The 18735-nt window shown below is 40.3% G+C and overlaps 1 protein-coding gene across 1 annotated transcript in view; it reads right to left on the reverse strand.

Moving 5' to 3' along the window:
• LOC136874262 (zinc finger protein 888) overlaps positions 1-18735 on the reverse strand; it is a 110911-nt gene that overhangs the window by 46934 nt on the left and 45242 nt on the right. The window contains exon 2 of the mRNA XM_067147885.2: positions 310-439. Within this exon, the coding sequence (XP_067003986.2) occupies positions 310-375 (66 nt within the window). The 5' untranslated portion in view covers positions 376-439. The remainder of the gene's footprint in view (positions 1-309; positions 440-18735) is intronic.

Here is an 18735-nt window from a genome sequence, read left to right on the forward strand (position 1 = left end):
TCTAAATACCACTGAACTGAACCACAAAATCAGCAGACCATTGCCTTACCATTTGAATGACTCAGACTGGCATTCTTCCTGTTAAAATGAGAGTCACTGAACTGCAAGTGTCACACTCAGAACCGTGTTGAGTGCACCAACAGAGACAGCAATATTAAAGGATTGAAAGCTCACATCTTCTACAAAGCCTTTCATGGATTCTTAGCCTTCATTGGGGGAGTTTTCCTTAAGAAGTGTTATAGAGTCAGTTCACTTCACACCCAAGGGTTAAATTATAATCACAATAAATATGTCTGAACTGATACTTACAAGTGAAGTATTTGCTGTTCCTTCACAGCAAACTGGCTCCTCTTTGATTTCTATGTTCACATCCATTTCAAGCTGCTAATGAAGTAGTTGGAAGGTTCTGGGATTGTAAATTACTTCCACAGACTTTACACTGAAACATGAGCCAGAAAATATATCTTTGTTATTATCACTACAATAATTGTTTTCAGATCATCAGTCCATACACTAAGCAACAAGGTTCTAGTTTAATGTGACTGTTGATATTGTGATCGTAGCAAATGGACCTCAAGTTTTACACAACAGTCTATATCAGGAATCTTGTCACCCTGGGGTGCAAATTGATGGTATTTTGCAATATAGGGAGCTCTGGGATCAAAATCTTTGGTTGATTAATATAGGTACCGGTACTGGTCTCGATTAGAGCAAATGGTTACTCCATTAAATAATTAGAGAAAAATGCAATATCATCTACATTAGTGTCAATTAGAACTGTATTTCCCTTGAATTTTTTAATTTCTACCAATGGAGTGTCTACATACAATATATTCACATACAAACAAAATTTTAAATAAATGGTATTTTAAATTCAATTATCACACATATGTTTGAAATATATAATTCATCCACTCAATCTCATGGCATGTCTTTTGAAAGCATGGAATGCACAAAGTTCCAACAATGGCTGTCAAGTGTTTAATGGTTATATTGAATCTGAAATTATTTTTCACAATATTCATATTGGAAAACATACTTTCAATTACACATGTTAACCCAAACATTGTCAGGATATATTTTGAAAATTCATGCTAGTTATGGTAAGAATCTCTATCATGGGAGAGCCAATCTGAAACTGTAGCATTATTATTATTATTATTATTATTATTATTATTATTATTATTATTATTATTATTTACATTGTTATGCCCTACTCAGGAGCACGGTTGAACTTGCTTAGCTGATGTGTTGGCCTTATTTTCCTCCCAAAATCTCTTCATCCTCTCGCTGAGCTTCTTCCTTCGTTCTTCTGTCCAAGTTACAGTAGCTCTGGTGTTCGGTTTGTCCTCAAAGTGGTGACTGTCGATTTTGGTTCTGAATTTACATCTGTACTGTACAATGTCTTCTGAGATGTTGATTTCCTGGAGATCTGTTTCAGTTTCATGAAGCCAGCTGTTCTTGGTTTTAGATGAAAGGGCCAGGTTGAGAATTATTTTAGTTAGCCTGTTAGTTTTCATTCTGATAATGTGTCCATAAAATTTCAATCGTCTTTTCCGAAAAGTGTGAGAATTTTTTTCAGAATGACAATATATCTCCTGGGATGATATTTTCTCCATATTCCATCTTTACAAACTGGGCCAAAATTATTATTATTATTATTATTATTATTATTATTATTATTATTTATTTATTTATTTATTTATTTATTTAAGCAATACATTTACAATCTAGGTGTGGTAGATGGAGAGGGGGCATGCCCCAGATGCAAGGAATTGCCTCCATCCACAGAGGTATGTTTACATAAACTCTACTGAATATTTACTTACACGGCATGTAGCAATTTTGCATTTACATATTTACACTGAAAACACTGTACTCTTAGAGTAAGAAGACCCAGTCATTTATACCTGCACCCCTCATTCACAATCACACTCACAAGAGCACACATTCACGCACATTCAACTGTACTTCCACTCATCGTTCTTGAAATTCTAATTTAAACATGTTACATACATCGTACCCATGTACATTTTCTTTACTGCATGGAGGAAGTGAGGAAAAGGAAGAAGTTCTACTTCACATGGTAGAAGGTTCCAGAGACAAGCATACCAAATGTAAAACCCATTTAAATATGAGGTGGTTCTGGCGAGGGGTGGAACAAGAGTAAGCCCTTGGGCACTCTTAACAGAAGAATAATTGAGCTACAGGTGGTGAAAATTGGAGAGGTGTGTATTGCTTGTCAGGGATTTCTAAGGAAGGCTATGTCTCTTTGTTTATATAATGAGTTCACTGGTGGTAGTGACCTGGCTGTGATTAGAGGGATCTGTTTTTAATTAAATGTTCTGCTCGTTGCAGGACACCTTCTCATATTTTCAGTTGTCATTGGGAGCCAGGAAGGAAGAACATAGAGTAGTTTTGGCCACACCAGGGATATGTAAGCCATTTGTACAGATTTCCTTCCTCCTCCCAAGAGACATCTACACCTCACTTCCACCATATTCTTATTCCATTCTCCATAACATGAACAGAAAGCAGTTCGAATGGGGTAGCTGGATTCTACATAGAGTAGGCTAGTTCTGCTCAGTCTTATATATTTACACGTTTTAACATTTATACACAGTTTATTTACATCACACCACAGAACTACACTATCTGAAGCCAACTGGAATTGCATGATATCGTTATTCTTCATGGCTCTGTAAATGACTGTGTCGTTGACATACTGCGTCAAATTTACAAAATCCGGCAACTCAAGAGCATATCCATCTGTAATTCTGCCTTGTCAAAGTTCCAATATTGAGTTGCTTTGGTACACCATTTACCTCGAGAGTGGCGGGAAAATGATTTTTCCACAGTCTGAAAATATCTTGCAATTTGTTGAAATGCATGAACCTTGCATCCAATTTTCTCTTCTAATGATACAAAAAGCTGAAAACATTTGCAAACATCCTTCATTGCAAGATAATGAAGGAAGTTCGGGAAAATCAATTCTTCCCTCCTTCCATAGAGAGGTTAAAGTTAGGTGTTGAATAACCCGCATACAAATTTAAAAATAATGACAACTATTAACTGAAGTAGTGAAGAGGCTGCCAACTTGAGAAAAACCAAGTAAACACTCACTGCTATCTCTAAAGCAAACAGAAAACAAGTTCGTGCTCTCTTCTTTCTTACTCTAGACATCGTATAAACAACGCAAATGGCATTGGAGTCCAGATTGGGACCGGAGTTCACCATTTTAAGATAATGATATAGATCATATTCACATGCCTGCCAATATCACGATCATAAAAAAGGACATGGCTCTTAATATTGTGATCACAGTTATTAGACCTCACACGATCACAGCCACAGAAACTTGTTTTACACGACTGCCAAAATCATGATTGTAGCCCTCAGACATACAGTTTTACATGGAACTAAAAAGATGATGATTGTTGTTTAAAGGGGCCTAACATCGAGGTCATCGGCCCCTAATGGTACGAAATGAAAGAACAAAAATGTCAAATTCATCCAAAGACTGAAAAAAAAAATGTCGTCATGAAGAATGAATGGATGGACATGAACCCAACAAAAAAAGGAAACAAACAACCAAAATACAGTGGATCAGACTCAAAGATCATACATAATGGATTACTGAGCAAGGGACCACTCATAAAGCACGATGATGCTTGATGTCGAAAGGGGTGCAAAATCCATGTCTAAGGCCCCACAGAATGGTACATGTCGCGAGTAAAGTAGAACCATGGTATTGGCATGTTGGGGTACTAATCAAAAGTAGCAAAACTCACGGTGTTCCACACAAGACGGTACTACTCACAAGTATTGTACTTCGTACAGGTAACGCAGACCTATGGTGTTTCTCACACAATGGCGCCACTCATAGCCAACACAAACCAATGAGTTTCCTCACCTAGGTGTACTAGGCACGGATGCCGGTCCCACGGGCCCCGTGGTGTTCCTCACAGAGTGGATACTAATCAAAGGCAACGCAGACCCACGGTGTCACTCATATAGTGGTACAACTCACAGGCTACGCCCAGACCCGCGGTGGTGCTCACATGGGTACGATGCACGGGTACTGGAAACCCCCAGGCCAAGCTCATGACTACTACTAAACACAAACCCATTTCGTACCGAACATAGTGGTACAACTTGCAAGTACAGGCAACCCATGGTGTTCCCCGCATGATGGTACGAATCAAAAGTAGTTTCATGGTTCTAATTCAATCATCCCTTGGTGGCCCCTTTCAGTCGCCCTCTCGTGACAGGCAGGGGATACCGTGGGTGTATTATTCGTCAGCCTCCCCCACCCACAGGGGGTGTGTGTTTGGTCCGCGAGAGGTATTTTATTTCCCTCAAGTTCGCCAGCAAGCCGGTTAGGAACCCCCTATCCGCCACTTGGGACGCGCCACGTGCGAGTATCACCTCTCCCCCTGCTACGCCTGCGTAGCAGGTTCGTGGGGAACTAAAAAGACAGGGGCAATACCACTTATCACACTTAACACCCGAGTCCATATCCTGGTTTGATGCAGCTCTCCATGACTCCATCCTGTGCAAACAACTTAATTTTTTAGTACACACGGCATCATGCATATACTCTAATCAGTTATATTTTGCCTGGCGTCTGCCTACCAATCTTACCCACTACACTTCCCTTCAAAACTGACTGAACGATTTCCCAGTTTCTCAAGGTGTGTTCTATCAGTCTTAGCTTTCTTAGGATCATTTTTTCCATGAACAACTTTGGATAACACCACATTTCAAAGACTTCATTTCTGTTTCTTCTCAGGACCTATTATAATTCATGCTTCACTTTATTGCAGCACCAAAATAATATTCAAGTTTTTCAATCTGTTGAACTCTAGATAAAAATGCTCTCAGCTCGATTCTTCTTTGCAGATAGCTGGTTTGTTACTCCACATCTGTCCAGGTGTTGAGATGTGGTGGTGGTGGTTATTATTGTTTTAAGAGGAAGTACAACTAGGCAACCATCCTCTATATAAACACTAATCAGAGGGAAAAGTGGAAGGGATCCGACACTTCGAAAAATGAAGATATCGGCCAAAGGAAGACAAGGGCCATGAAGGGCGTGAAAATGAAAGACTCCCTAGCCCTCGCAAACCTAATAGCGTCAGGGTCGGAAAAGAACAAGAGTCGACCAAGGGAGGTCAGATAGGATAGATGAAAGTGAGGAGCCTGGCAAAAGTAAGTGGAAGAAATGCCAGGACTCAGCTAAGGGCCCCGTGGTCGCAACCCACGCTCCAAAGTTCAGAGCCCCTGGGGCCCCTTTTAGTCGCCTCTTACGACAGGCACGGGATACCGTGGGTGTTATTCTACCGCCCCCACCCACAGGGGGACCACGTGTTGAGAGGGATACAAGTAGAATAGACAACTTAGTTGCTCTGTGGACCATTCTGAATTTGTTGCTAGATAAGGCTCCATCAGCCAGTAACGCAGCTCTGTATCAGTGTTTTATAAACGAGTATTTCGTGTTGAACAGACTGAGAAAACTAAAGGTTATTTTAACTAAATCAAAACTAAAAAACAAGCTTTCCAACTCCCCGAGCTAAACATAAACTGAATGTCTTTAAAAACTAATTCTAATATGAATATCTTTGTCTGAAGTGAGAAAATATATTTTCTTAAGAAAGGTTTATGTACAACTTCAGTATGTTCCATCACCTGGCATTGTGAGAGCAAACTGCTGTTGGGTTCAAAGGAAAATGCTCTCTTCTCGTTAGATCGTGCTCACTTGCTCCGTCGATTCTACCAATCTATACTGAAGCACGCTTTCTTTATTGGTCTTCACATCTCTTGACTGGTGATAGAAGTGAAGGGAGTATTGTACCAGACTTGCGGTAAAAAATATTAAGGAGTTTTTATTGTTCTGCAGGTGGTAATGAATCATGTGTCGAGTTTTGGATGTGACACTTAATGAATTCATTTCAGACATGAGCCCTTTTTTTTTCCAGCTACTATTTTGTGAAATGTCATACTTTTCATAATATATTTATCTGTGACTGAAATGATTTACCAAGGGAGATGTTCAATAAATTTCTAACTTCTTTCAAATTGTTTAAGGAATGACCAGGTAAACTATTGGCAGGAAGTCTGCCACAAAAGTAGATCAGTGGATATAGGTTTTATATTCCAATAACTATCCAAAGGCTTACAGAGCTAGAATTTAGTCCTGCAGAAATCATTTTAGGCATCACTAATTCCATAACAATATTTTATGAGAGTGGGTCAGTGATATGACACATAAATAAAATTTCAGGAGTGAATACGGCCTATCAACTTGTGGGGTAATGATATGATACAGGAGAATCTTCAAAATAACCCTGATACTCCAAGAAGTTCTAAGGAAACACAGTACAACCCTCAAGTATTAAAAACTGGAACATTTCTACCAATATACCGTATCTGTATCCTGTAAAGAAAAACAAATGAACATGAAGAATGTCCCTTTCTAAATCAGACACAGAGATAAGTAACACACCAATACAATAAACACAATTATTCAACTGATGTTTAATCTTGTATTTTCTCTCTAAAATGATCACCACCTATTCTCACTCTCATTGGATACTTGTGATTAGAGTGATACAATTTAATATCCACATGAAGTTTGAATTTTAATACCTATGAGAAGGAGAAAACATTCTACCAGTAAAAAGTTTGAAGACATATGAGCTGAAATTAAACTTCTTATTGTTTCCCTTGATGGCGAGATATAATGTTAACAGTGCGCTATGTCTTCTGGTATGAGCTAGAACAATTTGTTACTTTCATTGACCTGTCTCAGTCTCATCCTTGGCTTTGACAATATGAAAGTGACCGAGGTCTGAGCTACGCTAGTAATACCATTCCTTATGCAGCCAGTCCCTGTTATGATTGGTGTGAAAATATTGCCCATAGGGTCGGTTGGTGCATGCATTTCAGTGGGCTTGGCAGACAGATATGGAATAGCAAGTTCGGGCTCGGTGAGGAAAGCAACGAGAAACTACCTCACTCTTCATTTCCCTAGTTTGCCTCTTCAGTGATGCCTAGCCTGTCTATGATAGCCATTGGTGGAGCAGTGGAGGATCAGACCAGCCTTCGGGCTGAATACCCAACATACAACACATATTAGATAATAAATCATATTCAACCAGTGAAGAGCTTTTTCAAGGCTTGTATCCAATAAGAATTTTACAAATGAGCTCCAGTCTTGACTCTTGGTGAACTGTGCACATCTCGTTGCTTAGTTCGAAGTCAAAAATGTGTAATTTAATACTTATGCTTCATGCACATCTTCTATTGCATGAGGCCTCAATTTCAAATTTCCTGATACTTATGAAGGATCCACCACTGATTATTATGAAAATGTTTGCAATCCTTGTCATATTCCTGTCAAACAGGTATTCCAACACCTACATACTGTGAACCTGCACATCATCTGATAACAATTCGGAAGAACTATAGTAACCTGGCCTCAAGGTTTTGTAAGACGAGCCACCACTATGGTGCACGCGAATAAATTGACACTCGACGTACTCGGGCTGCACTGCCGAACCCTTACGGAACACGCCGGAGATTTCCGAACGGTGTACTCTGACTTTGAGTTGAGAACACAAAAGAACGAACTATTGGAAATCTGCAGAACGAACGAACTGAACTAGTAGTGTTTATAAGGTACACTACGAATACATACGAAGAGAACCGGGCAGTGACGATTTCGTGTTGACAGCGGGAAAGTGTATTTACAAGTGGTTATCTTGAGAAGAGAATTACGTGTGTATGTATTTCCTAATATCTACTTGTGGATAGTGTTCCTGTGTACCGTACCTGTAAAATCTGTGTATTTCGTTTGTGTGCCCAACTAAGGTATCTATTTAGTTACGTGCCGCATGTTTATTTAGTGTTCCTTCAGTGTATGCTGGCGTACTTACATAGCGTTATAATGAGCAACGTCAAGCAATACTTGTGTTCTGGAGCTATGAGTATAATAAAGATCTTATACAACATGTTTCTAAAGCCCATCCAGAGAAACTAGATGAAATTGGGCCTTGTTTAAAGGACGAGATATCCCGTCCGTACCAGTGTATATTTTGTGATAAACAATTCACTCACAGTTATAATTGAAAACGGCACGAAAGTCAGTGCCACGCAAACTTAATTGGAGGACTTGAGACAGAGGATAAACAATTTCATTCTTTCTCAATCTTCCTAGGGTGGAAACAGAACATTGAAAGCGAAACATGTTCACAATATGTAAAGGAAAGGGGTTCATACACTGCAACAGATAATATGAAGAGACATTACTATGTGTGTCATCGACCAGGCTTGTTTTTGTCTCAAAGTAAAGGCAATGGAATTTAGGTGCTCTAAAATTCATTTAAAGCTTCCCTTCCATGTGGCCAGTAAGATCAAGTTCACAATGGAAGTAGAAAATGAAGGCAAATTACCTTTTCTTGATGTGTTAGTATACAAGAAGAACGATGGTACACTAGGCCATGCGATGTACAAGAAACCTACACATTCTGAAAGATACCTTCATAAATCTTCATATCACCACCCCTCCCAAAAAGCAGCTCTCCTTCGAACGTTATATACTAGGGTGAATAATGTTTCAGACGATGATAACCGCTCGAGTGCAACGAGAGAACTGACAACATCCATGAAGAAAAACGGCTATACATCTGGAGACAACACAAGCTGTGAAGATCAAGGAGCCTAACTTGAATAACACCAACCAGGACTACAGCAAAAAGAAAAAAGTATTCCTTCCTTACGTGGCAGGTATAACTGACAGAATTCTTAAGAAGTACAATATAATTCCAGTTTTCACTGCAGACCGGAAGCTCAAATCCCTGTTTCGACCAGTCAAAGAGAAGCCACATCTTGAAACACCGGGCGTATGTGAAATTCCATGTGGTTGTGGTTGTTCATATGTTGGCATGACAAAAAGGCTTGTTAGCACCAGAATGAAAGAGCACATCAGATCGGTAAAGAATGTCACTCTTTCATCCTCCACGGAGAACGCTATAAGCCAGTCTGCCATAGCAGAACATTTCTACAGTACAGAACATGAAATTCTCTTTGACCAGGCGAAGGTTATCGCGCCTGTAAAAGACTTTTATGCTCGTCTTGTGAGGGAAGCCATAGAGATAGAGCTGTGCCCAAATAACATCAACAGGGAAGATGGCTTCAAGTTATCAAATACATGGAGACCTGTACTGCAGAAATACATGTATAACACCACCATGGCACAGCGGGACGCACTCAAACTGTCGACAGAGGGCGGTGCATCAGTAACTTCCCTCCCAACCACCACAGCACAGCGCCACGATCCTTGAGTCCAGTTAGTGGGGTAGGCCGTGGATAGTACGGGCATGACTTCCATGTTCCTTCAGAAAATTTCTTTGCTCACTGTCGGAGGCAAAACTTCACATGCCCTGATGAAGGCCAGTGCAATTTGGCTGAAAGCTTGGCTTTATTATTAATAAATAAATAAATAAATATATATAGTGGCTTTAATCCAGTTCATTTATTTCTTTATGTTAATACAATGAGCCACGAAAACTTACGTTCATTATGTATTCAACTAATTGAACACGAAAATGGAACATGTGGAAAAATATGTTCCCACTCACAGGGGTCATCAAAATTATCTAAGCTATCTTTTCCTCACACATGTAGAAAGAAAAACATTAGCGACAGATATTGCCAACCAGATTCCCTTTCAAGCTCTTCTGGACCACGGGAAGGCACGACATCTGTAGAAGAAACGACAGTGCCCAACGATCCGTCAAACTATAAAGCAATGGACTGTGGCACAATTTCTCCTCACAAGAATTACCAGAAGGCGACTTGGGTTCCCCACACCACAATATGGGGAATATATTTCAAAACCATTTTCTTTACAACAAGCCACAAACACATCTAACACACTACCACTTATATCACAACATTTGGGGCTGGTGACCTAGATTTTAGGGCACTTTAAACAACAAGCATCATCATCAAATCAAAAATTCCAAACTACTCATTATTAACTGAAATAACAACTGCTTTTCATCTAAAACATTCAAAGCAGAATGTCCAGTCATTTTAAATCAAATGTTGCATGATAGTATACGCTCACCGACCTAGATACTAGGAGTGCAAGAACACCCCTATTTAATTCAAAAAATTTAAATATTTAAGTTTTTAGTCTTTCAGTGAATGAACTCGAGAATATTGCTGATCAAAATTATGAAATACATTGCAAAGAACATTATTACCATCATCAAATTATATAGCTTTTATATGCAGCATTGACAAACTTTTGCCGTCAGATTCTGTTCTGTGTCGTGGCCTTGATCTGTAGCCAAGTGTTCATTGCCTCCTTACTCACTTCTTTCATACAACTTTTCATCCATACCATCTTCGGTCTGCCTCTGCATCTGGTGCCCTGGAGATTCAATTCTAGCCCTTGTTTGTCAAAGAGATTTGTGTTGCTCCTTAGTGTGTGCCTGATCCATTTTCATTTTCTGCATCGCACTTTAGTGTTGATAGCATCTTGCTTTGTCCTCCTCCATAGATCTGCGTTTGAAATAACATGTAGCCACCATATCGTCAGGATGTTACTCAGACATCTGTTTACAAAAGTCGTGAGGTTGCCCTTGGTTAGTCCCCATGTTTCACAACCATACAGTCGGATAGGCTTGAGTTTGAATGTTCATAACTCTGTATAAGTAAGGAGCGTCCTTGATTTCCATACAGGTTGCATTATTGCAAAGTGCTTTTTCCCTTACTGATTTTAGTCTTAGCATTATCTGCAGTCTAAATCTTCTACCTGATCTGCCGGTTCACACTGTGTAGCTCTGTTTTCCTTCAGTGTCATTTCATCACAAGAACAAGCTCCATTAGGTGCAGACTCTGTGACAACAAACATACTTATTTTACACTACGTGAGAGAGATGGGTTCAGGCAGCGATCCTTGATTCTGGACCTGACAGGTGCAGCAGCATACATGTTTCTTAAATTGTTGCTAATTTCCTGAATAAATCGGAACATTTCCTGTGGGATTCTGAACATTTCCACATCTTTGTTTTCACAGTACTGTCAAAGCCCTTCTTGAAGTCCATGTGTACTGTGTGACGAGTGGAGTTCTGTGGATTGTTCTATGACGATTTGCAAGGGTTTTGTCTGGAAACAGCAATTGCTTAATTCTGTGTAGTTATTTACCTATATGTCAAATCATGCCACCGTCACGAACATTGCTGTTTCCAGGATTTTAATGCGAAGAGTAGGAAGTTATGAGCATCACTGTAAATATGTTGTTTGTAACATTGATAAAAGTATTCATATATGGACTACACATGCACACACACAGACACAAAAGGACAATGTGATACAGATCTGAGGTCCTTTAATCAATCATGAATAAACACATTTAGGCATATACAAACTAATATTTATTTCTTCCTTGAAATCCTCGGAAGTAATGTTCTGAAGGATCACTAGACATAATTAAGGAGGTGGTGCATAACTTGGTGGGTATAAATATTTTTAACTTACTTGCTTTATAGTTGACCTTTCATAGGGCAAAAGGTTGCAAGTTGAAAAACAGGTAAAGCTATTTTGCGAGATCTACTTAAAAAATATTACATTTGAAAATTTAATGTGACTGGACCTTTTACAATAGACTCATGTGATTTACCTCTATCAATTTAGAGCAAGAGATTATCTTCAAGGTGCAAGAGTACTGGTACAGTACTGTTCCACCTTCTTCTACCAAAGTCTACCTCATCGAAATCAACTGCAACATGTCGTACTATGAATACCTAAGTATATTATATATATTATCAGCAGCAGCAAAAAGTGTTGTGGCATTTTTAGTGCCTCTTTATTTAGTTCACTTAAGCAAACTGTATCCCTTACTCTTGTAAATATCACAGGTAAAGACCTAACATCCTAAACAACTGAAGCCTGTTGTAACATGAGGGCTTATAATTTGTGTAATAATAGCAGCAATAACAGAGTGAACCATGTAATGTTTAAGGACCTGTCAATATGTGAAAATTATGATTGTCATCCCTCAATATTCTGGATTTCACAATATATTTAGACATTTGTGAATTAAATAGGGGTGGTCTTGCAAACCTAGTAGCTACGTCAGTGAGTGTATAGTATCATGCAACATTTTATTTACATTATTTTGTTGAAGGAATCATACAAGAAACAGCATCAAAGTCATAATGGAGGAAATTCAGGAAACAGAACTCCTAAAGTCACTTAATAAATAACAGCAATCATACTTTGCAGAGGAAGGAAAAACTTATCAGGAGCGCACTGTTTGCCCTGTCTCTGGAAGTGGATGAATAATCTGTACAGAATTGAAGGCTGCCACTCAGTATTTACAGTACATTATGTACCTGTCCAAGGCACCAGTACATGAACCAGTTACCACTGTTCATAAATATGACGTTAGAATGGAGCACCATCGGTGAGCCTCGAACTCAGCCCGGTTGTCGAAGCCTCACCCTCCCCTACTAGAATAATTCACTAGCTGAGTCGGTATCGCATTTTCGGGTCTGTAGACCGTCCGATGGGGCGGTAAGTTCTTTAGTAATAGTCTCTATAGTAGGGGGGAAAGTTAATTGTGAGAGGAATACTATTTCATTACTAATGAGAAGAGAGACAGTATCTTGTAAAACAAATTTTACTTATACTAGTGAAACACATATTATTTACATGGATATGCCATACAAACACCTTACATACATTAATTTGGGTGATCTTGACGTTTAAATGTTCGGTAGTCTGTTTTCTACACTTCATTATACGTTCAAATATTCAAACTTAAGAAGGCGTTCCCTCTTGGATTATTTACACTATCTCAGATTTAGAGGGGCGCTTCTTCTCGAATTATTTCACTCCACACTTACATTAAATCACACACATATTTAATCAGTATGGACATACCCCGCTGTAAATCTGTTTACCTGCCGAGAATTAATATATTCAAATTGTATCAAATTATGATATAAGTCTGCTAGAATCGGATGAACTGAAATAGGCAATTTACACTCCCAATCCTTTGAAAGTCGCGTTACAACACTTCCTTAAGTTAAACGTTGCCAAATAGGCAATATAATAAACAAGCTCATTTCATTAGGATTTTTATCAATACATATATCAGGACGTTATTTACTCAACGATGTTACCTATGGACAAGCATTTAGCGACTTCAAATACCCAAACACCACAAACAGAGTATCATAACACTTCCTGCAAGTAAAGGAGCAAGAACAAATACATTTCACATACACACAATGAATCACAGGTGGCCTTAGTCACCTGCCGCTTGTGACAGTAAGCTTTACAGTCTCCTGCAACGAACTCAGGACCTTCTGAGACAGGGTATATCTGACCTGGAATTCCCTACACGCCGTGAATAATTAAAGAAATAAATTGGAGGGGTCCTTCATTTAATGCGACGTTGACAATACTTAAATTAATGCACGTAATCGCTGCACCGAGAGGCACTTTTATCTGTTTCCTTTCAGTGTAGAAAACACTCTTCTTCGTCCCTACAGCCAGGATCGTAAATCTACTCAACTGATGGCCTTCCAAGACCCATTTCTAAAGAGCGGGCGCTGGGCCGCCCTCATACAATGACTTCGCGGTAAACGACCTTGGTTTCTTTTTCTCGAGCCACAATGGTCTCACATTCAATATCGGCTATGTCCGGCCGTAATTAACATATTCACAACACGATATCCACTTCGTGTACATTACTATAGAATTCTAAGGGAACCTCACATTTATATCTCACAGTATATATCACGGTTATGGCCTGCTCAATCATTTCGTTCCTCCTCTCGATACCTCGAATACCGTGCTATTTATTGATGAACTCCTGCCACACGCGTCCAAATTAACTTACGCATTCGCGAACTAATTAATTAACGATGTAATATACCCACTGTCTCGATGCCTTGTTCCAGGTGCCTTAGTTACTAATTAGGAGGGATCTCTACCAGGTGAAGCGCACCAAAAAAAATGACACGTATATGTTATGGAAAGATGATAACTGGAGTCATTTCTACAGAATATTTAAGCCCTCTCTACTTGACAGCGCTTCACACTTAACTAATCTTAGGTCCTTATAATTACGTCATGCATTACTAACCCTTATATACAAAAAAAAAATGGAAGTAAAATATGGTTATTCCCAAACCATGACGACTGTATTTAATAAAAACCAAAAAGAAATGAGATTATTATTATCCATCTGAAGTAGGATATTGGCGATCTGCATTATATCTGCATGCAACTTTACTTTTAAATTTACAAAAGAAAAAACGACTTTCAAAGCTACTTAATATTTTGGAAGTGTACTTAGCCTTTCTGGATACCGCGAACACAGCTTTACAGGGAGGCAACCATGGGTAACTCGGCTTCCATCACGTCATCAGCGATGCGAAGACCTGTGATGACTTCCTGGCAGGTCACGCACATGCCAGCGACGTTCCAGACGTTCTCTGCTACCAAGCGAAATTCCAGCAAACAGCTAGATGTCTCGTTCTCTCCGGTACACAGGCAAAACTCTGGCATTCAGCTGGATGTCGACGTTCTCATAGACATGTAAATGAGGGGAAGTTATCTCATGTGAATGCGTTAGTTTATTACATATCACAATTTGAATAAATGGTTGGATCTGCTCAATAACACGAACATTTCAACCCAATGCTGGTATTGTCTCTGAAGCCCGATACTGCCCCCTCATCTACCTACTCTTTATAAACAGCAGACAGTTATTCGAGGCCCTAGTCATGCGCAGGTCAGGCTCTCCACTGCGCTATGGGTTTATATGACATGATACTGCTCCTAATTATGCAAGCAATGAGCCGATCACTCACTTTCTTGATATTTCTCATTTATATCGGGCACACACACTCCACGCACTTAGTTAAATGCATGCCTATTTATGTTAATTTAGCCGTCTCAGTTTAGGCATAGGCTCTATATGGGAATCGATGCACGACCTCTTCTATACGCGGACAGCGGTTATTACGGCTTCGTACCGTTCCTACCATATCAATTAGTGGCACACTGTACGCGCAAACATCTTAATTATGTTGTGGTTATTTCCACATGCATTCACAGGCTTTAATAAATCACTGCGTTTCACTGCTCACTTTATAAAAATTATTTCTCCACAGACGACTCTCACGCACTAATCACGACGAACCACTACCGAACTGGCGTTGTACTGAAAATGAACTGATGGTGTCTGCCTCTCAACGTCTTCCTATATGGGCGAGATGCTCGGATGCTGAGAGTGGGGGGAAAATGCAAACCTTTCTCCCACGTTGGTCCGTTAATACGCAACGTATAGTGACGAACAGGATATCAAATTGTAGCTCTTGCATTCCCATTTCCACTGAGTGAATGTTTTTGAAATAGCTTCGTAGATTCTCAAGCAATCTTAAAAGCGTCCTTTTGTTTCTGTCAGTAAATGATGACGAGCACAGGGGATTCCTTGTGATCGCTGGCACGGTTAGGGTCCAACATCTGTTAGTCATTAAGACGCGCCCTTGTTTACAGCGTAGTTACCGCTCTGACAGTTAAGTAGAGCACTTCTCAGTCTCATAATTATGCGTAAAATTCCCTGATTCAAATGAATGTTTGCACTTAATTATCCATTGAGTATTTTGCGATTTATAAGAATTAACAGGAAAAAACAGTTGAATTCGATGAGTTAGCAGTGGTGACGGAATGAGGGAATAGGGTATAATGTTTGTTCTCATGTTGGACATCCTACATGGGCTCAGCTAGTGACCTAAATTCTCTGTCACGTGATAACGCGTCTCTTTTCATCTCGCTCGCGGTGGGAGTGAGAGAACTTGACGTACAAGCGCTCTTGCACTGTCTCGCTGCTAATTACCAGCAACTAGAGCTCGGTCGCGCGACTCTGGATACTGCAAATCGAGTCCCGGAGCGGGCAGAAAAATTCTAACTTGGGCAGTTTTTATCCCAGAATGACGCGGAAAACGGCATATTTCATCTCCTGGGTATCATGACATACCAAAGGTGACGTTGTGAACGGTCACATCCCTCCCCTGCTTAAAATAAGAAAAATCACGGGTAGGGATTTTTCTTACCAATCACATGGTTCTCGTATTATTAAATGTGAGTGTATCGTATGATAGCATTTTCTTGTCTTAGGGCGTATCTGGACATAAGGATACGCAACTATTCTTGGGTCATGATATCTCGTCTTTCCGTGCATGCTAGACAATCTTCATCTCTCGACTCGTCAGTGTTATCATCCATGCCATGGTGATCTTCTAGTTCCATGTAGTTTACTCCATCCATTTCTTCTTCAGGATCCTCTTCATCCGCGACGTCCACTCCGTCGTCGTCCTCGTCTTCTTCTGCAAGTTGTCCTTCATCTTCTAGGTCATCTGGATCATTTGGCTTCTCCTCTGGTAATTGTCCTGGTGCATGGTATAATTTTAGATTTGAAGCGTTATAGATAGCTTCAGTTGTCCCATCCATGGATTGTACCTTGTACGCGTTATTTTCTAAATTTTGAATTATCCGATAAGACCTAATATACAGCTCTCAAATTTGTGGTAAAATTTCCGTGGTGGATCCGAAGTTGCGGGACGTTTGACCAATACAAGTTCTCCCACACGGAAAGGTCTGTGGAATCGTTTGCGTCGCAATCGTCGTAACCGCTTCTCTGCCTGTTTCTTCAAAGATTCCAACGTACCTCTCAACCTCAACTCTACTGATAGTCTTGGATCTTCTGGACATGGCACATCTTTCCATGGTCTCTCGGGATGTTCGTTGAAGAGCACGACGCTAGGAATCTGCCCTGTCGATTCGTGTACGGTTGAGTTTATGCATTCCATGATGGTTGGAACAACATCTACCCACCGCCAATGCTGTCTCGGGCAATAGGATCTGCAAAATTTTCCGATCTCCCTCATAATCCTTTCAGACGGGTTCGATTCTGGATGGCGGATCGAACTCATGAGATGTTGAATTCCCAATTGTTCCATGTCTCTACGGAACGCGGCTGACGTGAACTGCGATCCGTGATCGGTTAAGAGTTTATCGGGTTTGCCCATCTTGGGAATGATCTTATTCCTTATCTGGTTGACAACGGTACGCGTATTCGCTTTATATACTGGACACAGCATAACATATTTGCTGAAGACTTCCATGCACACCAAAATGAATTGGAGCCCCCTGGTTGCCTTTGTAAGCGGCCCATAGAAGTCCATGGAAAACAGTTCACGGGCCTTCTCAGGAATCAACGGCTTTGGTGGTTGTTTGAGTAAGTACGCGTTGGGCTTAATACGTTGACAGATGTCACAAGTCATTAAAACTGTACGAGCCATCCTCCTCATTCGCGGCCATGTAAAGTTCTCTCTAAGCGTTGCCATGACTTTGTCTACACCAGCGTGTCCTGTGGTGTGATGCGTCAGCCATATTAAGTCAACCTGGAGACGGGTGGAACGACCACTCTAAGACGAGTATGTGCATCATCCACATATTTGTACAAGATCCCATTTATGTAGTTATAGTTTTGCGCATGTCTCTCAGCGTCTTGGTATTCTGGCGTTCCTGGTTGCAACTGTTTTCGCAGAAAATGAATCATTCGACGTGTCTCCGGCCAACTTCCTTGTTCTTCAGGAATTTTTCTGAGTCGATCCAAGGTCTCTTGGTCTTCTTCAACTAACTGTAGATGATGAATGGCTTCGCCCTAGGGATCAGGATTTTTGCTAAGGGCGTCCGCAATGATATTTTCTTTGCCCGCGCGATGTTCTATCTACAGATCAAACTGTTGAACGAACAGGGTCCAACGATTTACCCTTTCAGAAGCTATGGTGGATTTGTGTACAAATGTTAAAGCTCGATGATCCGTTCGTAATAAAATGGGAAAACCATAGATGTATTTGCGCCAGTGATTTAATGCAGTTACGATCGCAAGCATCTCTAATTCGGTAACGGTGTAATTTTGCTCATGTCCGCGTAGCTTGTGGCTCATGAAGGCCAAGTAATTTATTCGTGGCTCAGTGTCCTTCTTCTCCTGATATAACCACTGCGCCGCCACCAATCATGGACGCATCCGTCTGTATTATAAACTTCTGACTATAATCAGGATACCCCAATTTAACGCTGTTACTCATCAAATCCTTAGTCTTACGGAAAGCTTCCTCACAGGCTGTATCCCATTTCCATCGGTTGTTTTTCTTTAATAGCTCTTGTAACGGAGCAACCGTGGTGGTATATGACGGACAGTGGTCCGCAAAGAATCCGCATAAGCCCAAGAACTGCCGAACGTGCTTCACTCTGGTTGGCTTCGGGAAGTTCTGGATTGCCTTGATTTTCACGGGATTTGGAGAGATATCCTCGGCATCAATGACATGCCCTAGAAAGAGGATACTACGCTGACAAAAATGGGATTTCTCCAGATTAATTTTGAAATTGTTTCGGCCTAAATCTTCCAAAACGAGGCGCAAATGTTCTATGTGTTCTTCCAAAGTTTGCGTAGCTATCAAGATATCGTCTACATATTGGACTGTGATTTTCTTCACTTTATCACTTAAGTTGCGATCAAGTGCTCGAATTAATGCTGATCCAGCGTTCCTGAGTCCGAATGGGATAAGTATGTAAACGTATGTCTGCTGGTCAAACAGAAAACCAGTCAAGACCTTTGACTCGGCTGACAACTCTACATGATTA

This window comes from Anabrus simplex, chromosome 5 (genome assembly GCF_040414725.1).
Source record: "Anabrus simplex isolate iqAnaSimp1 chromosome 5, ASM4041472v1, whole genome shotgun sequence".
Classification (NCBI taxonomy): domain Eukaryota; kingdom Metazoa; phylum Arthropoda; class Insecta; order Orthoptera; family Tettigoniidae; genus Anabrus; species Anabrus simplex.